The sequence below is a fragment of the Patagioenas fasciata genome, chromosome 4, assembly GCF_037038585.1.
Source record: "Patagioenas fasciata isolate bPatFas1 chromosome 4, bPatFas1.hap1, whole genome shotgun sequence".
Classification (NCBI taxonomy): Eukaryota; Metazoa; Chordata; class Aves; order Columbiformes; family Columbidae; genus Patagioenas; species Patagioenas fasciata.
In genome coordinates this window covers 9,506,748-9,527,281 of record NC_092523.1, presented here as the reverse complement: position 1 = coordinate 9,527,281, position 20,534 = coordinate 9,506,748, and the positions used below count along the sequence as shown (strand labels likewise).

Genomic DNA, 20,534 nt, shown 5'->3' with positions numbered 1-20,534 from the left:
ACAGCACTTACTGTCACATCCCAGTTAATGAAGGCTGGGGTGGTGGCCCCTCACACTTGCCATTGCAAGGGCTGCTGGTGTTTGAGATACTTTCCTTGCTCAGGGTTTTTTTTATTCAATAACTAAGTAGCTCTCCTAGTAAACAAACAGGTCTCTTGGATATGAAACACCCAAGGGACTTGCAGTCCATTTGTACACGGTCCTGATCTGGCCCTCAGGTTTGTAATGCCTGGATAGCTCAGAAATACAAGTTTGTCCTCAGCAGATTAAATCCCCCATGGTATAACGCTTTTTCTACTTGCCCAGCTTGGGTGGAGCTGTGATCCCAGGCAGCCTTGAACAGCAGCTGTCCTTTCCAGGTTGGGCAACGCATGTGAGCTGACACAAACTACCAGCATGTTTCTCCTGGGAACACATCATCCTGCTCAAACATCTCCACTGCTGCCCCTGGCCTGTATGGAGACAGACAAGTCTTGAAGGTGTCTGGTTTATTTGGAGACACAAGGTTCACCACCCATGGAAGGGCAACCAAACTGACAAGAAGAGGGCCCTGTGCCAGCCTAGGACATTGCTTTTGATCAGCCATGACACCTTTTTTATTCACTGTGAACGAACTAGCAAAAGTATTTAATCTCAACAGAGGCGAGCCAGGGCAGGTCAGGAGTTTATAAATTAACCTATTTGTACTTCTCTGCCCTGAAGTGGTATTGGACTTTTCCTGTCAGAAGAGTAAAGTAACCGAAAGGAAAGCAGCCTGTCTCACCTCCCAGCTGGGCTCTGGTCGCTCATCCAAGAAGGGGCTCTGAGGGTAGGGGAAGGGGTTCAAGATGCAATTTCTTTTCCATGTATCAGCCCCAAACTCGCACCTGAAAGTGCTGTCAAAGCACCGAGTGTCAACATCCAGTTCTTAATTCCTTTTCCAGTGTGTGTACATGTGTATTGTAGCTACTCAGGAAATGTGTGACTTGCTCCTGGCCCTTGGGGTGTAGGGAAGCATCTCCACAAATGAGGGGTGCAGTGAGTTGCCGTCAGCTCCTCTAACAGAACACGTCTCGCTGGGTAGCTGCTGGCAGAGTGTTATCAGCGCGCAGGGCTGCTTCCTCCAGCAGTGATGCTGGTGCAGAAGGTGTCCACCACTGCAGATCATCAGCCCCACACAGGTCTGGGTGGACCAGGTCGTTGTGTGATTTACATAAACTGAAACCAAACATCCTGTACAGGGACTTGTAAAACCTATAAAGCCCAGGTGAGAAATGTCATATCGAGAGCTTGCCCGCCTGCAGGGAAGGGCAGCTCCAGCCCTGCCTTGTCCTGAGCAGTTGGGCCGTGTCTCCGCAAGGGGCTGCTCGGACAGATCCGAAAAGCTGTGGGGACTGAGTGCTGGGCCTGGGCTGTCTCCTTAAGTCTGATATTTTGCATGCTGGCAGCAGTTCAGATTAAGGTTATATTTGACAGAGAGAAGCCAGCTGGTCACTGACTGACCTATACCCCACCCAAACTGGTGATACCAGAGTCATGGAGACTGCCCTGTCTCCTTGAAGCCACCATGAGGCATGTTAGCATCAACAGACAAGAGGACAAGAGAGTGTTCCCAGCAAAGCTGTGGGTATCATAGAAGGTCCTTGGGTGGGGACCAGTGAGTGCTTGCAAATCGTGTAGTGGGGGCTGTGCCTCTCTGTGCAGCTTGTGCAAGCAGGGATTGTGTGACCATCTTCCCTTGCACAACCTCCCAGCTTGTGTGGCGGCCACACGTTTCTGAGGAGCAACCACGCTTGCAGCACGGTGCTGCCGGGGCACTGTGTGTGACGCTGAACTGACCCTACCTGGGCCACTGTGAAGAAAGCTTGGGGAGTTGGGTTAGAGCCTGCTAAGGCTTGGCTCACTGTGGTGAGCCCCGTGGGAGAGTTTGGAGCACGAAAGACACAGGCAGCACATGACGGTGCCCAATCTGCTCATCAAATGCATGACCGGGGGTGCTCAGCATATTCAGCATCCACAATCCTACATGTGTAGCCTGAATTTTGGGGAAGATGTGACATAGGTGAGATGCAGCATTCAGCCATATGCAAAAGGAAATGCTGTATCACAGTGGGGACTCAGCAACTCCAATTGTTGAGGGATTTGGGGGATCTTTCGAAGGAGGGCTGCATGGTGAGGAAACCATTTGGACATCTGTATGCTTGGGCAGCGTGGGCACAGGCAGGAAAACAGCGTCAGGGCATGAACAGCAAGCAGGAGAGCCACCAGATAACACATGGAAAACGGGATGGGCCTTGCTAAACTTAACACCCTCAATTCAAAAGCATCATAATCAGGATCACCGAGTTTGATGCCAATCACAACAACTTGATGCGTCAAGTTTAACACCTCCAGGGCAACAAGGCAGGGGTTAAATGCTGATTGGGAAAGCTCTACGCTCACCAGAGGGTGAGTTTTGGTAATGGCATGGTTGGCGTCAGTTAAAATGGGAGACGTTTTGAACTGGGGACCTCTCTGGGGTTGTTTTTTTCTTGCAGGAAATCCTGGGTGTCTAAAAAACGAAATCCTTTCGCCTGACGAGGTCACGGGGGGCTGGCCAGCAGCCAGGCACAGGGCTCCTGCGGCTCTGCCCGTTCCTCTCGACAAACCCGTCGCTTCCTCCAGGACGCTCGTCTCGCATGTATTCCTGTGCACCGTGAGAAGGGGCTCAGGTTTGCTCTTCTGCCCAGCGTTCAGTCTGCACTATGCTTTGAGAAGGCCAGTAATGCCTTAAGACTTGTTGCAGTGTCCGAATATAAAACCCCCCTTTGTTGGGGGGGGAGGTTGATTCGACTGAGCCGCATGATCAGAGTCAGGTGACAATATTGGGCACAAAACTGGAGGAGAATAAACAGTTGGGTGGAGGAGATTAGCTGCTGATCTTGCCTTTTGACAAGCTGCGTTACTCCTCAAGGGAAAATGAGCGCCTGGCCCTCTCCTCTGCTTTGGAGCTTAACCACGGCGTGTTTAACAGGTAAGTCCTCCCGAAGCGGCGTTTTTGAGCGCGGAGGTGGGTAAAACTGAAAGGGGCTTGTGCAAGCGCCGGGCTTCACCGTGCTGGGGTGCTGCAGGGGGCAGGGGAGGGCGGGGAGGAAATAAGTGTGGTAAGATAGGCAGTGTGGGAAGCGGGCCGAATGTGGTAAATACAGAAACTTGCTTTTACAAGGAAAAGTTAAAAAGAAAGGAAAAATAGAGCTTTACTACCCTGCCTGTTGAGGATTTGTAGTGGCCTCTTCTCAGCTTTGTTGTAAACCCCAAGGGACAGGATGCCACCGCTTTCTTGGGGTGTTCTGGTAACTGGGTCTTGCTAAGAGAGAGAACATATATAACGATGCCTGAATATTTTGGAAATAAGGCCTCTGTCTGCTCTTTGTTCTTCTCGTCCTTTTGTACTGCTTACCTATAAAAAAAAAAAGTCTGCATTCTTATAGTTCATACTTTTGCTATGTGGTATCTGCAACGCTTGTTGCAATTCAGAACATAAAATATTTTGGGTGGGAAGGGACCTTCAAAGCTCATCCAGTGCCACCCCTGCCATGAGCAGGGACATCTCCACCAGATCAGGTTGCTCAGAGCCCTGTCCAGCCTGGCCTGGGATGTCTCCAGGGATGGTTCATCCAGCACCTCTCTGGGCAACCTGGGCCAGGGTTTCACCACCCTCAGTGTAAAACATTTATTCCTCATGTCTGGCCTGAATCTCCCCTCTTTTAGTTTAAAACCATCACCCCTTGTCTTGTTGTAACAGGCCCTGCTAAAAAGTCTGTCTCCATCTTTCTTATAGGCTTCTTTTAAGTACTGAAAGGCCACTCTCATGAAATGAAACAATTTGGAGAAACGCTCCATTTCAGGAACCAATTATTCAGCTGTTGAACTCACCAAAGATGATGGTTGTCTTCAACTGGTTCTGTAAAAGACTTGGCTGTGTTTTGTTTGGCTGGAAGGGCTGGTTCTTCAGAAGGGCAGGCTGTGCGGTTGTGCAAGTCGGAGGGAAGAAAAAAAATGAGGGGTTGTCCATCCTGTTTCTGCATTTTGTGAGTTCCCGAGCAGGGTCTGTGTGCCTCACAAGTCAGCAGGGCTCCCTTTATACCTCAGGGAAGATTAACTCTGCAATTAAGAGTTCAGTAACCTTCCCTGACATCCTCAAGGCTCCTGCAGTGAAACATCAGCTGAACTGTCACACAAAAACCCATCCTTGGAGTGTCCCTGGAGATGCTTGTGTTGATTCACAGTGTCCCCCCCAAAAAAAAGTCTCTAGAAAGCAAAATCACTGCTCCATAGCATAGACAGTGTAAGTACAGGGGAGATAATACTCTGATGAAGTTAAAGTTTATTGTTTTTTTCACAGCTGTGATACTACAGCTGGTAAAACCAAACATCACCCGTTTTTACTAGGTGCTCAAAACTATTTCTTATTTTCTTCTCCTGAAGTTGTTTAAATGAATTTGTGAAGTACTGGCTACTGAAGGCTATTGATGGCTACTGAAGTTCTGCAAGCAACTCTGTAATGACTGTTTTAGAAAGATGTTATGAAAATATATTTTCCCATTAAAATTTTCATCTTAACAGTACCACCATTTTACACCAGAACCAACCAAGCAATGAAAGCTTATGAAGAGGCAATATATAACTAAAAAAAATATATATATTGTTTTAAAAAACAAATACAACAAAATTCATCCAGCTGTGTGCAGCCCGAGGTGTGTAAATCCACTGCAGTGTCTCTGGCTGGTGGAGCCGAGGAAATATTTGGGACGGGCTGTTCTGGCAGGTTGGACTTTGATCCCAGTGGTCCTTCTGAGAGCTTTTCCCAGGAGAACTTGATGGTGCCCTTGACTTAGCACTAGTGTTTACTTTGAGACTGGCTTAATAAAAACTGTGATTGACTCGGCTCATCGCCAAATGCGAGGAAAAAGCAGCAGGCTGACTTCAGCCCTTTGGGCTGGTGAGTCAGCCAAGGGGAACCTCATCTTCAACCTGGATGAAGGCCTGGCCAAGGTGTCCTCTGTGGGTACCGCAGAGCAGCTCTCCTTGCCTAGGTCCAACACTGACCATCTTCAGGTCACTTGGATTTGGGCCTGGAGCAAACATATATGCCACAAGACAATCACTGTTAAATTCAGCATCTCTGTTTTGGGGGCTACAGCAAGAAAACACGGGCAGTGGCCCAGCTGGCTGGGTGCTCGTCTGCTGCTCTACTCAATAGTTACAGAAAGATGGGTTTGCACTCCATGGAGGACAAAGCAGGCAGTGTGCAAGAGAAGGGACCACTCCCAATGGGAGCTCTCCATGTGATCCCAACTTTGTAAGGACTCTTTTATTCTGTGTCCTGGTCTTGCTATAGAAATTTAACTGGAGTTATTTATCAATGTGGTCTGTATATTGTTGTTCATACCACGGTGTTGCTAAGCACTGGTACCCGTGGTCCCCGGCCTCATGTGATGTAACCCAAATCGAGAGAGAAATCAAAGGCCAGGGGAGAACTGGGCTTAGGAAAAAGCCTGCAGGGACCCGTGGGTCTGCAGGGACCTGGTACCTGTGCTGTCACCACCCGAACGTGGTCCCTCTGAGCCCCCAGCTTCTCATCCTGTTTGTGTCCTTCCTCATCCACATCTTGCCATTGGCTGCGCTCTTCAGGCTCCTTGAAACCCATAAGGCAGTTTCTTTAAATAGTCCTTTTATTTTCTGTGCCAGTGGCCACCCGATTTCAGCAGGCTCTCTTGCTGTGCCGGCTTAGCAGCTCTGTGCTGGTTTTGAGAATGTAAACACCACGTTATCAGCCGCAGTCACATCCTGATGCTGTATGAAGTCGGATGCATGCAGAAGCTTTGGTTATTTCAGAGTAAATCCCTGACCCAAACCCATGTGACATCTGTTGTGGCAGGAGCTGGCTATTTTGGTTTTGTTTTGCTTCATTTGCTTAGTACCACGTGGCTAAATTTAAAGCAACTTGCTGCTTTTCATGTTTAGTTATATGGGTTTCTCCTCTGCTTGGAGACTGGAAGCCATCCCCTGTGGTTGTGTGCTGAGAGCGGCTTTCGCCAGCAGACAGCGCTTTAGTCGGCTCCGTGCCACAGCAAAATAACGTGAACTGCAGTAACTCCCCTTTTCTCTGAGGATTACAGCTGTCACCCCTACCATGGGGGCATTTCAGAATCAAAGCAAGTCTGGGCCTATGACTTCCCTTCTGGTTATTGGATGTCTCTCCAGAACAGCTTTGGAAAAACAAAAAAATCCCAAACCCATGACTTTTCTTTACTGATCCCTTTAACAGGAATTGGATAAAACAGCCAGCCACTTGACAAGCATCTTTAATCAGATTCTCGTGGGATCTCAGGGTAAACTGTCTTGAGCTGCTGCTAACAAAACCAGGTGTTGCAGGCAATTCTCTCACCCTTTTATCTAGGAGAGTCAGACCTCCTGGACATTGGCGTCAATGAGCTGTGGGTTCATGGAGTTTCTATTTTATTTCTTCAATAAGTCTCTCGTGTGCCAGGGATGCTCAGATGCTGTTCATGCTGTTTGCCTCTTTCCTTCTGTATTGCTCTGTCGTGGACCACAGCAAAAGGGAGTTTTGGACATAGAGCAAGGATACACAGGTTAAACAGTGGGTAAAGACCTAATGGGAAGCCTCCTTTAAAGGGAGAACAATAATTTGAACCACTAATTATGTTTTTATTTCTCTTAGGTATTGCTTTAGGCCAGACAACTGTCACCCAAGTCCCCATTGCATCAACCCCAGCGCCTCCCAGTGCAACCACCCCCCAGGTCCCCATTGCATCAACCCCAGCGCCTCCCAGTGCAACCACCCCCCAGGTCCCCATTGCATCAACCCCAGCGCCTCCCAGTGCAACCACCCCCCAGGTCCCCATTGCATCAACCCCAGCGCCTCCCAGTGCAACCACCCCCCAGGTCCCCATTGCATCAACCCCAGCGCCTCCCAGTGCAACCACCCCCCTGGTCCCCATTGCATCAACCCCAGCACCTCCCAGTGCAACCACCCCCGTGGCGTCTGCTCCTCCACCTGCCTCTGCGACGCTCTCGGCTGGAGAAACATCAACCACTGCAGACGTTGGCGCATCCACGACAGCACCGTCTGCTGATCCCAGCACAAAAACACCTGCTCAGACTCTGCCTGCCACCACTGATGTGACCGTCCTCACCTCCGGCAGCACAGCCACCTCACCAGCATCTACAGGACCAATGGCCACATCCACCAGCACCTCAGTGTCCCCTCCAGGTGTGACGATGTCTCCTGGGGTCCCATCAGCAGGTCCGTTCCTCACCACGGCCAGGCCATCGAACTGCAGCAGAGTGAACGTGTCTGCCTGTGCCCGCTGCTCCCCGGGGACGTTTCCCAGTGCAGGTAAGAGCCCTGCTCACCCCAGCTCTCCTGTCAGCTGCAAAAGTGACTTTTCAAGGGCAGTAAAACTTGCACATGTTCTGCTGTTGGAGGCTTGGACAGGCAGCAGGAGTGACAGTACAATTCAGCCTTTGCTGGCTTTGTGCTGTTCTTTGGTCTTCCCAAAGCTTCCCAGTAGGATGAAGGAGCAGTAGAGTTGTGACTGCAAAGCGTAACACAAGTGCAGCCTGATTTTTTGGCAGGAGGATGTTGTTTTGAGGTACAGTGCCAGCTATCTGTCTCAAACGTTTGAAAGAGAATCTTGGCTAAGAAACAGCCTTTTCATTTGAGCTTAAGAAACCACCTGGTCAACCTCTGTCGTGGTTAGGAGTGCATGATATTACCTTTTTTTTTAGAGGTTATTTATGTTGTAATGTGGTTGTTTATTTATTTATTCATTTATTTTTTTAAACCACCACCCCACCCTGAAAAGTCTCGCAAATAAAACATCCCTAAAATAGAAGCCATGTACTTTTTGCTTACCTCCCCCACTGCAGGGCACTTTGTAAGAATAAGCAGCTTTGATGTTTTAGGGTAAATCTGCAGAAGACAGGAGGTGATTCTCACCACCCTTGTGTGCGGGATCTTCATCCACGGCATCTCCTCATCTTGCCTGAGCTTGGTTGCTGCAGGACCAAGGGCTGGTTCCTTCAAGTGGTGGGACTGCAGGTCTGATGGCTGCAGGTCTGATGGCTGCAGGTCTGATGGCTGCAGCTCCAGCAAATCCCACCCAGTCGCTCTGTGTAGCTCGGGTCTGTTTTGTGGAGCACAGAGGGCGAGAGCTTGTGCCTGGTGGGAAGGCCGTGGTACCTGTGCTTGAAGAAAAGCTGTTGCTGCTTAAGGCAGATCCTCTGCTCTGGGGTTTTAGTCTTCAGTTCTGCTTCCCACAAGCTTAAGTTATCAGAAAACAAAAGGAGTATGTTTTTGGGTGGTTTTGTTTGTGTGTTGGTGAGAAAAAAAGGAAAACCCTCCTGGCTGCTCAAATTAAAAGAGAAAAAGGCAGAAATCCATGTTGAACAGACTTGAGACCTTAGATCATCTTGTGGCCATTCTTCTGCTTATTAACAATGCACAGCAGCATAATTGGTGTTAATATTACAGTTCTCCACCCCTTAGGACCCTCTTGCTGGAGTGGTTGCATCCCAACACTTCTTCATTCATTGCAGTGACCTGTCATGATGAGCAAAGTGGTTTAAGTCCAGTTTCCTGGTCCTGATCCTGACCTTTTTGTTCCAATGTAGGCACCTGGAGCTGCTCGTGCTGTGTGGGGGGCTCGTGCACGGACCTCGCTGCCTGCACCTCCTGCCCACTGGGCCACTACCAGCCCCAGAGTGGGCAACCATCGTGTCTGCCCTGTCCGCAGGGCCATTACACCAAGTAAGTGACCGAGCCCCAGTGTGATGGATGTTCTCTCTTGAAACACTTCCCAGCCATCAAAATCCCCTCCCTTGGGCTAAGGAAAAAGTGCTGCCGGGGTGGTTTCTCGGTGGGAAACACACGGGGTTTTGTTGCCCCAGCACCTGCCCATGGTGCAAAACACTGGGCAGAGGCAGCGAGAGGCCGCATGCTCCCCAGCTCCTCGCAGGGCTTTGCGGCAAACTGGGCCAGGGAGCTCATTCGCTGCAAAGCTGAAATAACTATGTGCATGCTAAACTAACAACAGACAGTCCAGACCCTGGAGAAGGCCCCGGGTGCCTTTGGACTGCTCTTTGAATGAGGTCCCCATGGGGCAGGTGCGAGGGGTGCAGCTCTTCAGCGCTGCTGAACTTCTCACCAGGAAACCCCACAGCTTATGCCGAAGGCTCCCAGCAGCCGGCTCCAGCTCTCTGCAGGCTGCCCTTTTCTTTTTCCATGGTCTTTTGTATGTATGAGGAGATATATTAGGCTTTTTGGGATGGAGGGACTCTTGGGAGTGAAGTGGGGTTCATCTCCTTGGCTTTCCTCTGGATACCTGTGGCCAACTGGCTTCAACTCTGTCATTTCCCAATCACTTTCTCAACCTCTGTTTTATTGCCTCCAAGGGATCTCATTGCATTTAAGTCGCTGGCAACCAAAGCAACACCCTTAGCTGTGGGAGTGTGGAAGAGCTATTGAGACATCCCAGCCAGAAGCCCAGACTTGTCACCTGGCTGCCTCATCCCAGAGACACTGAGCACGTGTCCTCTGGCTGTGGGGACACGCATGTGTTGCTCTCACCACTCCCCATTGGGTTTTCCCTTGGTGTATCTGATGTCTTCTGCAAGTTTTGTCCCTTGGGTGTCTGCAGGGACAGGGGCTGTGTTCCTGCAGAGCGGCTCCGTTTGGCTCAGCCCTGGCAAGAGACGAGAGGGGACAAAACCTGAACACAGGGTGACCTGACCACGCAGGTTGTTTGCAGCAGCCCCTGGGTTTGAAGCCCCCAGCTCGCTCCTCCAGATCCCCCCTTGCTGTTTGTGTTGCCCTGCCTTATTTTCCCAAAAAGCACTTTAAAAAACCAATCAGGATCAGTCCCCAGGGCAGTGCACAAATGTTCCTATTGGGATGTCAGAGAGGGCAGCGCAGAACTGGGGACCAGAAGGGGTCAGTAGAGAGTGGTGGGGTTCCATGTGCCGGGGTGAGGAGGACCGGAAGATGGGGAGATGTGGGGAAGTGGAGGGAGGGACCAGAAGATGGGGAGATGTGGGGAAGTGGAGGGAGGGACCAGAAGATGGGGAGATGTGGGGAAGTGGAGGGAGGGACCAGAAGATGGGGAGATGTGGGGAAGTGGAGGGAGGGACCAGAAGATGGGGAGATGTGGGGATGCAGAGGGAGGGACCAGAAGATGGGGAGATGTGGGGAAGTGGAGGGAGGGACCAGAAGATGGGGAGATGTGGGGATGCAGAGGGAGGGACCAGAAGATGGGGAGATGCGGGGAAGCGGAGGGAGGGACCAGAAGATGGGGAGATGTGGGGAAGTGGAGGGAGGGACCAGAAGATGGGGAGATGTGGGGAAGTGGAGGGAGGGACCAGAAGATGGGGAGATGTGGGGAAGTGGAGGGAGGGACCAGAAGATGGGGAGATGTGGGGAAGTGGAGGGAGGGACCAGAAGATGGGGAGATGTGGGGATGCAGAGGGAGGGACCAGAAGATGGGGAGATGCGGGGAAGCGGAGGGAGGGACCAGAAGATGGGGAGATGTGGGGAAGCGGAGAAGGGGACCAGAAGGTGGGGAGATGCGGGGAAGCGGAGGGAGCAGCATATTCATGACCATCTCTGTGGCAGCTGCTCAGGCCTCAGGGCTCTGATGGGACCATTTAACATTTTTGTGGCATTTAGAGAATCCAGGCTCCCCCGAGGTTTGAGCGGCTCTGGCTGGCACAGCCCCTGCATTGGTTTCTTTTCAGCAAAGCATTTGTTATGTTTCCAATTGATTTTAAGTTCTTTTTTCCACAAACCTTGCTCAGCCCTGGGGTTTCAGGAGGAATTAAAGAGCATGTCCTTGTTTTCCTCCAGAGCTTCCCGTCCTATGTTAGCAAATTCTTACACCCACATGCTGCTTGTGGGGGATTTGGCTCTGTTGGCGATGAATGCAACTCTTTCCTTTTCCTCTGCCTTTCCCTCTTTTCCTCCTCCTCCCGGAGGTCTAACGTATTACATCCCCTTTCCCACAGTCCCTGTTATTTAAGGTCAGGACTCTCACACATCAGTGCCTGTGGCTTAGCCCCTTTTTTCAACTCCTGAGTGACCTGAGTTTTCAACAATAGAGCAGCTCCTTTTAAAATTGCTGATGGATGGTGGACACCGAGCACCTTTCCAATTCAATTCAAGCGTGGATTTAAGAGCCTGAGTTTAAATCAAGCCTGGCTACGACATATTTTTCAAGACCTAGAATTCAGACTCAGAAACCTAACCCTTCCCATGCAGCCCGCAACCACAGGGAATCTCTGATGTTAATAATACAGAAAAAACTTCATTTTTTTCAGCGGACCGTTGGCATTGAGGAGAGTTCACATATTTTTTCTGCCTGAACTCCATTATGTTATAATCATGCTATTTCTAGGCTTGTTAGTGAAAAAAAGAGCTGTGCTCTGCTTTCTCCTCTTCAAGTGTAGGGTGGTTGGGTGACATAAACCAGCTTTGCCCCCTCTTTTCTCCCAGCATCACCAGGAGCACCAGCTGCCTCCCCTGCCCGCCCGGCCACTTCGCTAATGAATCCGGGGCCGCAGCCTGCGGAGCGTGTCAGACAGGTAAGATTTGATTTCTCTTCAACCCAAATGCATTTTCATCAGGCCACATCGTGCTTTTCTTCTTGTTTTATTTTCCCCTCATGGCCAGATGCAATTACCAGGTAACTTAAAAGCCTGGAAGAGTAAAGAGGTTGTTTTGTTCAGGCTAAAAATAGAATAGCAGATCTCTTCCCATTCTGCTATTGACATATTTATTAAAATGAAAAGAATAGATTTCAGAGTCGTGCTCGTGTTTGCAACAAGTTAATGCTAACAAATACTGCAATTAAAGCCTTTTCCAGAAAGTTAGGAAAGGTTTATGAAATTCAGTTATAGCACAAGGTGTGGGGGAGGTGTTAGGAAAATAAAGTATTTTCCTATTTTTAATGGCAAAAATGAGTCTAAACCATCTTTGTGTTCAGTTGGGCAATCTTCTGCAGTATTCCCCAGGCATTAAAAACTGGGTTTTCAGTGAAATCTTTTGCACCTGGCTAATGCAACGTGAGCCTGGTACAACGCACCCACAGACAGTATAACATGTTCAAAACAGAGTAGCATTTGCTTGTGCGAAGAGCTTATTAACACGTGCAATGCAGCAGCTGTGCTGTACACAAATTAAGTGCTCATCGTATGTGCACAACCGTTCTTCTGAAAATCTGCCCACCAAACTGTTTGGCTGGTACCTGCCTAAATCTTGGCTGTCACTTGCTGTTTGGGAGGAAAAAAGTCGAAGTGGTGACAACGCTGTGGTAAGTCCCTCCCTTTATGCAGCAAATCTGAACTCTGTTAGACCACAGAGGAGTCTGTGGGGGTGGCCCCTAAATCATGCAGTTATGAATGTAAGAAGTTCCTTGTTCCTCGCAGGGAGAGGGAGGTGGTTTTGTTTCCACCCTGCTCTGCTGCCGCAGCTGCTGCTTGTTGCAGATCTGGCTGGTCTGACGGGCTCCAGGCAGAGCTCACCCGCACCCCTTCCAGCTCCTCTCTGAACACAGGCACCTTATTTCTGTCCCACGTGGACCCACGGCAGTGACCAGTGTCGCGCATCATCAGAAACCTCCCCAAAAACACCTGAGCTCCCCAGTGCTGTTCTGCTGCCTTTAGATGTTCCCATTCCCCAGGGAGGTGTCACAGCCCCAAGCCTGCCTCTATTCAAGAAGAGACTGGACAACACCCGCAGACACATGGTGTGAATTTTGGGGTTGTCATCTGCAGGGACAGGAGTTGGACTCGATGATCCTTATGGGTCCTTTCCAACTCAGGACATTCTACAATTCCATGATTGGCATGGCAGGGACTCACAAGCCAGCTCCCCCCTGCCCACACCGTGGGCATTTCAGGGCATTTCGCCCCTTTTTGGACTTTGGGGAAGGGTCTTGGTGTGTCCTTCTGCCCTTTGTGGTGCTGGTGGTGCAGGGAGGGAGGGCAAGCAGCAGGTTGCTGAGCGGAGCCATGCTGGTTGGTGGATCTTGCATCCTCCCTTTCTTGGGGAAGGAGATGCACCCCAGACTTCCAGGGGTGGGGGAACCCCTGGAGGGGCCGGGGTGACCAGAGGGGTTTCCCTCAGCCGGAGTTCTGCTCCAGCTGGATAACCCAGGAGTCAGCACTGGGATCAGTCGTTGCAGCTTCATTCCAGTTCAACCTGCCGGTCTGGGAAGGTTGGCAGGTCTCTCTGTCTACCTGGCTGGGTTTTGGGATGCGAGTGACACCAGGGAAACCTGCCCGAGCCCCCAGGCGCTTCCCTCAGCATCACACAGGTCCTTAGGAAATTCTTATTGCTCTTTCAGGGCTTTTGACAAATGGAAAACCAAACATCCCATGAAATGCCACCTGAAGAGTGTTGTGGGGAGTTGATTGGATTGCTTATTAAAATGGAGATGAGTGAATATGCAACGATGTGGGGCAGTGATGGTAGATCCTGAAGCCTTATTTTTCTCTTTTTCAGGCTATTTTAGCTCCAAGCAAAATGCATCTTTTTGTCTGCCCTGCCTGCCTGGATCATTCTGCAAGTAAGAAGCCTACATGTGACACTGGCTGTTAGACAGGAAGGGGTGGTTTTCTTTTAGCCACTGAGCCAGAAGACCCAATGTAGTGGCCAAAGGCAAGTGACCTGCCAGTTCAGCTGTAGGGACATTGGTGCTGAGCCCTGGTGAGAGGGGGATGGTGCGATGGAGGGAGAGAATGCTGGCTGGATGTGGAGGTACCCACTGAGTGTCTCATGTCCTCTACCAAACTGGGTTTGGCAGATTTAAACTGAGTTGATGGTTTTTTCATCCCAAGTTGGGATGTACAGAGGGTGGGAGCTGAACTGCCCCTGTTGTGCTGTCACCTTTGGGGTAGGAGAGAGGGCCTGGCAGAGGTGCTGGTGGGGAACCTCGTGATGGGCTGCACATCCTGCTGAGTAGGGATGCCTGCTGGAGTGCTGCAGAGTTTATATCCAAAGAGAATTGGCATGTGAGTACTTAGCTTCCATCTGACCTTGCATGTCTGTGTTATAGGAGTTGGAATCAATGATCCCTATGAGTCCCTTCCAACTCAGGACTTTCTGTGATTCTATACAGCAGAATGCTGAAATTTGATTAAATTGCCCAAAGACCAGATCCAGGGCTTACCTGGCTGCATCTCCAGCCTCTCTCCCAACTCCCTTCAGCACACCTGGACCAGTTCCAGCCGAGTTTGGTAAGGAATAATGACTTCTGGGATAGCAAGTTCCTACAAGTTTCATGCAAATAAGCAACCAGAGAGAGGACAGAAGTGCCATCATGTGCCCAGCCCTAATTAGACATGGGAGAAACCACACTGGAGAGAAACACCGTAAATGCGCACAAAATGGCAAAAGCTCAGTTCCTGGTAGACCCTGGAGACTTCAGCCTGTAGATATGTAAGAGAGCTGGCTTTGGCAGGCTGGGCTGGTCTGGAAGTGCTCATCCTGCAGCGTTGTCTGTCTGTCTCTTCTCCCCAGCACCACCAGCTGCACGGGGTGTCTGCCTTGTCCTGGTGGGCACGAGGCTCTTCAGGAGGCGTCGGAGGAGTGCTCGCCTTGCTCACCAGGTAACTTCTTCAAAGGATGGTTTGGGGCTGGGAACATACAGTTTCTGTATCAGAAGGAACGATTTCTTCCCAAGACTCATCTGCTTTGCCCCAGCGGACCCTGGGGACAGAGGGTGTCCGAGGCTGGGAAGCAGCAGTGGCCAAGGGGACAGGCAGTGATAGGAGCTGAAGAGATGAGTCAGCTCCTCATGTCGCTGTCTTAAATAACATAAACCACAGCAGGTGAGTCGGTGGGAGAACAGAACCCTCCAGCCACCCTCATGACCATGGATGGCGAGTCTCCTCTGCAGAGACAGGACCGGGGATTTCTTGTAGCCAAGCTGTGTTTTAAACGTGAAGAAAAGCATTTACCGCTTTGAGACCCTGGGCTTCTGTGACCTGTGGTTCTCACAAAGCTTAGGAAACTGAGCTGGGCTTTAAACTTTGCTCAGCAAGTTTCAAACCGCTGGAAAAGTTGTTTGAATCCAGAATTAGAGGGGATGAAACACTGCTGACCTCCAGCTTTATCATTCCCCCTGTTTTAAAGCCAGAGCTCACTACTAAACCCATCTCCTGCCGTACTCCTACTCACGCTTTGTTTGCCCAGATCTAACCCCAGATATCCTTTAGTCCCTCTGTCCCTGTTTGTTCTCTGTCCTGCCGCTTTACCACCGAGCAAGGACCAAAGTCCAGGCGCAGCTTTTGTTATGCACATTAAGTATTTAATGGTCTTTCTCCTTGTGGATTTGAAAGCTGAATCATCCATATGCCATTGCAAAGGCTCTAAGGTCTAGGCCCAGATCTTAATTTTGTGCTTATTTGCTATTTTAGGTATGTTCAAAGGTCCCAGCGACAACAAATGCAAGCTCTGCAGGACAGGAGAATACCAGTTACAGTGGGGCCAGGAGAGCTGTGACCTGTGCCCGGAAAATCACTACTGCCCTGTGAGTCTGTCAGCTGCTGTGACAGCCCAGATTAACAAATATACCTGTCCTGTGACAAGCTAAATACACTTCAGTTAACACCATTTTTATCTGAGCCTCTTTCCTTTTCTTAAATGTGGACAGAGCCCTGATAGAGGGAGATGGTTAAAGTTATGACAGCAGGAGTCTGGCTTTCTGCCACTCTTGGAGCTGCCCCATCTCACTGGGCTGTCACGGGGGTCAGAGGATGGTGTATCCGTTAATGAGGGGGCTTAATCATAGAATCATAGTATAGTTTAGGTTGGAATGGAACTTCAAAGATCATCTAGTCCAGCCTGCAATGAGCAGGGACATCTTCAACCAGATCAGGTTGTATAATGACAACTTCTGCTCTTCACCCACTCCGAGTAACACCATGGGGAGCTGAATGATTGCAGGTTCATTTCTTGGTTATTTTTCTCCTGTTTTTTCAATACTGAAGTGTCACCTCCCTTCACATGAGTTACCTTCTACAGTCTTCTCTGTTTGCTGGTGCTGAGCGAGTTGTTTTTGCTCTTGGGCAGAGCCCAGATGTGAAGCCGGTCAAGTGTCCTCCTGATGCCTTCTGCCCCGCGGGCAGCACAGAGCCGGCGTACTGCATGGAGATCTTTCTGTACAAGGCTGGAAACTCCTGCCAGCTCACCCCCCTGACCGTCATTCTCCTGGCTGTCATCTCAGCGGGTAAGTGTCCATCTTCTGTGTCCTCTGGTGAAACTACCCACCTCTCTGCAGCTGGGTGCCCTCATGGCATGCCAACAGTGTTGTCTGGATGGTGTATTTTATGTTTCTGGAAAGCTGTATTTCTAATAAAGGTCTTTCTCTTTCAATGCAGACGATAGTCCTTTCCCCATTTGTGAGTAGGGATATCAGTGTATTTGCTCAAAGGAAGGCCAGCATCATGCAGAATGTCATTTGTCTTTGGGAAGCAGGTGTGTGTATGGGCCCTAAACCAGGAATAGTAGGAAAAAGGACAATTTCCATTTGGTAAAAGCTTTCCTCCTGTAACTTGCTGCGGCATCTGGCAGGCCGGGTGCTGCCAGCTTGAGCAGTGTCGGTTGTATCGATGGTGTAGTGCACCTTGTAACCAACAGAATGAAAGACATCCCAGCACCCAGTGGTAGATGCCCCCTCCCTGGAGACATTCAAGGCCAGGCTAGATAGGGCTCACAGCCTGATCTGGGTGAAGATGTCCCTGCTCATTGCATGCTGGACTGGATGAGCTATGAAGGTCCCTTTCAACCCAAACTCTTCTATGATTTTATAACCTACTGAGTATGTGGAGCATCCTTCATCCCTGATGCCACCTGCCATAATTAGCTCATTAGGGCAAGCCAATGGATAGATGAGCTTTTCCACCTGGAAGCTACACCATGATTATTAACTCCAAAACAATGAATATGCATTTGTATGCAGTTTTAGCAAAGGAAAAAATAAGAGATGTGTAAGTTTTAATCAAAGTTTGGGGGAGGTTTAATCAAAGACAATGGTTACTATGAAAACAAGCAACTCACTGCTCCGGATTGCAAGAAGGGCAGCAGAACCAGCTGGGCAGTGGGGTGTTTGAGCTGCGACTCAGCTCCTCTGCACAGGCAGATGAACAGAACCCCCCTTGTAAGTGGCATTTATGCTACCAGTTCTCTTGCCATGAGCTTTTCATTGCTATTGCTTGAAGATGACCAAGTCATCAGAGGATAAGGAATTAAGGCCCCATAGCCATGGGTTTCTGTGTTTATACCTCAACAGTTATGAGGCTCCTGAAGACCCATTCTCTAGTCTAGCTTGCTGCTGTTAAAAGATGGGGGGGGATAACCGAAATGTGTTATTCCCTGCAGCAAACAAGAGAGAGCAAAGCTGCTTCTCCAACAACAAAACTGGGGTGGTTGATCTCATCAAACTCCTCTCTTGGCACCTGAGGAGAGGACTCCATGGATTCAGGAGAAGGGGACAGCAGGGGCTGGAGCAGCTGCAGCTCCAGCAGCGTGGGCTGACTGATCTTCTCCAGGGATCTGAAACGTCCCGGTGGGAGCAGACAAGGGTTGTTCTCACAAACTGTGGCTTGGAGCCGCCTGAAAGCTCCTCCACTGGCCCCATCCCCTTGTGCCAGGCTGCAGTCCAAAAACCTGCCAACACAGATGCCATCTGAAGCAAGTATTAATTAGAGAAAAGTGGATTAAAATGAAGTGTATGAAGAGCTTGTCCACCTAGAGACAACAGCCCATTAATGAGAGTTTCTTTCGATAAACAAGTCTGAGGGTCACAGAGCAGCATTCCCGAGTGAAGTCCTGACTGTGGCAGCTCCCTCAGAAAAGGGGTGAAAGAACAAGCCCCCCCCAGGAACCTGCCCATGTTTCACAGCTGGTCTCACAGGTCAACTGTTCACCATGAGACTGTCTGCTCACCCAACCTAAATTTGGATGTATTTGTCTGGCCATGTTGCATCACAGCGACAGATTTGTGCTCTTCTGTTCAGATGAATTTTTCCCCGATTATGCTTCTGCCAGAAACAAACAAACAGAATGTCGCGGGACTTGATATTCACCAATTATTTCCATGTCTATGCCAACCTAGAAGTAATTTTTCCTGACAGTCCTGATCTCAGTCTAGACTCAAAGTTAATGTAGGTCAGTTACTTTTTGTGCTTCAGCATAAGGGCTGCACAGAGTAACTCGTTTCTCAACAAGATCCTTTGGTGGGATCTGCAATGGGTAAGATGCGAATTGGAAAATAAGAGTTCTACAGAGCAGAAAGTAAATGGGATGATGAAAGCAAGTTACTGAATTATTTCACCAAACCCTGCTGGTATCCTCTGCAACTTCCAAAGTAAAGCTGAAATGTTGAAGTTGAATATTTATTATTATAGTCAGCCAGGCCTTTTTCTTTTTGTGCAGAATATATAGGAGAAAATAAAATCCCTTAATTTACCAGAAGAGACTATTTGAGTTGAGAAACCCAGAGCAAATGCCACCTGACCCTTTACCTTCCATCTGAAAATAACTACCATTCCTTGCCTTCCAGGTGCAATCCTTGCTCTCTTTCTAATAATGCTGAGAAGAAGGCAAGAATACAGCAAGAAATCATTACTGTTCCCCCAAGGGTCAGGACGACACACAACTTACGGGGGGATGGAGCACACAGAACCCATCTATGCTGGCTGGTAGCGTGGGACGTGCTCCCTGCAAACACACACTTCTCTTTTTCCTGGGGCAATACATATGTGTCCATATGGGGAAATTGTTTAACTGTGCCCAAGCTATTTCTGTACATCTTAAAGAAATGCTGAGAAATAAAACTCACTTTTTGAGTTGTGGCTGGTTGTGCTAATCGACCCAGCTGCCCGCTGTACTAAACCAAATTGATGGGAAAACTCTCCTCTTGCAATTCCTGGCTTCATCCACAAGTAAATACTTTTCTGCTTACCTTAGGAAAGAAAAAAACCAGCAAATAATTACGTGTGTCTCTTTCTTCTGTCAGCTGAACAGAGTGAGGATCAACTGCTCCAGTTATTGAGGCTCCTGTGATACAAGGATCACTTCCACCTGAGCAGGAACTCACACAAATATGCTTCCTTTTAAGAACATGCAATTTATTTAGTTTTTTACCATTCTCAAAACTTTATGATTTTAAACTAAAAGAGCATGGATTCAGGTTAGATATGAGGAAGAAATGTTTTAAACTGAGGGTGGTGAAACCCTGGCCCAGGCTGCCCAGAGAGGTGGTGGATGCCCCATCCCTGGAGACATCCCAGGCCAGGCTGGACGGGGCTCTGAGCAACCTGAGCTGGGTGAAGATGCCCCTGCTCATGGCAGGGGTGGCACTGGATGGGCTTTGAAGGTCCCTGGCAACCCAAACTATTCTATGATTCTATGAATTGTTTCCCCACCAAGCACATCAGTAAGACATGAAATATGTGGCAATCCGCTGGAGCCAAACGGAGCTGTGGCTGTGGAAGACATCTCGCCCATTTCTCCATGCCTGAGAGATGTGACACTACTGGATCCATTCCTTAAACCCCCAACTTCTTGCCCTGATCCTTGACACTTGATTCACACACCCCCCCTCCTCCCCACCCGTTTTCCCTCCACAGGGCTGTGCAATCTCCAAGCTGCCTCCTCTGCAGCTGGCCCCATTTAACCATTGGGTTAAACTGACAAAATCTGTGTTTCACAAGGATGATTTCAAATAGTGTAGGTGTTTGAGTGGCTGGTTAAGGATTCTCTTTTTAAATCTGTTGTTTGGTATATTTTCCATATTGTGTTGTTTCTTACCGGTTGATGTTCAGCTTTCTGCATGTGGTCCTCATTGCCATTTGAGGTCTCACCAGGCTCTCAGAAATGCCCATTGACTGTAATGGAGCTTCAACTGCTCCATAGATCAGTACGTGGGCTCTCTTAAACCTTCGCGCCTTGCTGCCTCCAGTCTTCTACAGCAAAATTCATGCACATAGTAGAATCATTTAGGTTGGAAGAGACCCTCAAAATCATCAAGTCCAACCATAACCTAACTGTAACACTAAACCATGTCCCTAAGAACCTCGCTGTGTAACCCCAGACAGACCAGCCAGCTGCGACCCTTCGTCACAGCGCTGTGCTTCACCAGCTCTATGAGCACTAGTAAAAATAGTATCTATCTACTATTAAAATGTTAAATGAATGTTTACTGCAAGGGAAGCAGATGCTACTCCTCATGTTTGTGTTCTCGCAGGGCTGGTGCAGCAGCAGAGTCAGCTGAGGGAACCCAGCTGTGGGGGTTAAGTGGCTGCTGCCCTCAGCTGCTCATTCTCTTCTTCCCAGGAGGGGTGTTACTGTGTTTAAAAAAACAAAAATAGTCAGTTCTCTGATCCCTCTCAGCAATGTCAGATGAATAAACAGATAGGCAGAGAGGTACATCATCCTCTGCTGCCAGATTGCCCAGAGAAGCTGTGGATGCCCCACCCCTGGAAGTGTTCAA

General features: G+C 49.3%; 1 protein-coding gene across 1 annotated transcript; it reads left to right on the top strand.

Moving 5' to 3' along the window:
- The first annotated feature begins 2,603 nt into the window (after positions 1-2,603).
- Positions 2,604-18,888, top strand: LOC136101493 (uncharacterized). The gene is made up of 9 exons (XM_065837663.2): positions 2,604-2,992; positions 6,704-7,381; positions 8,659-8,794; positions 11,531-11,619; positions 13,541-13,604; positions 14,558-14,646; positions 15,457-15,569; positions 16,112-16,268; positions 18,603-18,888. The coding sequence occupies exons 1-9, from the start codon at positions 2,938-2,940 to the stop codon at positions 18,743-18,745; spliced, it is 1,524 nt and encodes a 507-aa protein (XP_065693735.1). The 5' UTR covers positions 2,604-2,937; the 3' UTR covers positions 18,746-18,888.
- The last annotated feature ends 1,646 nt before the right edge of the window (positions 18,889-20,534 follow it).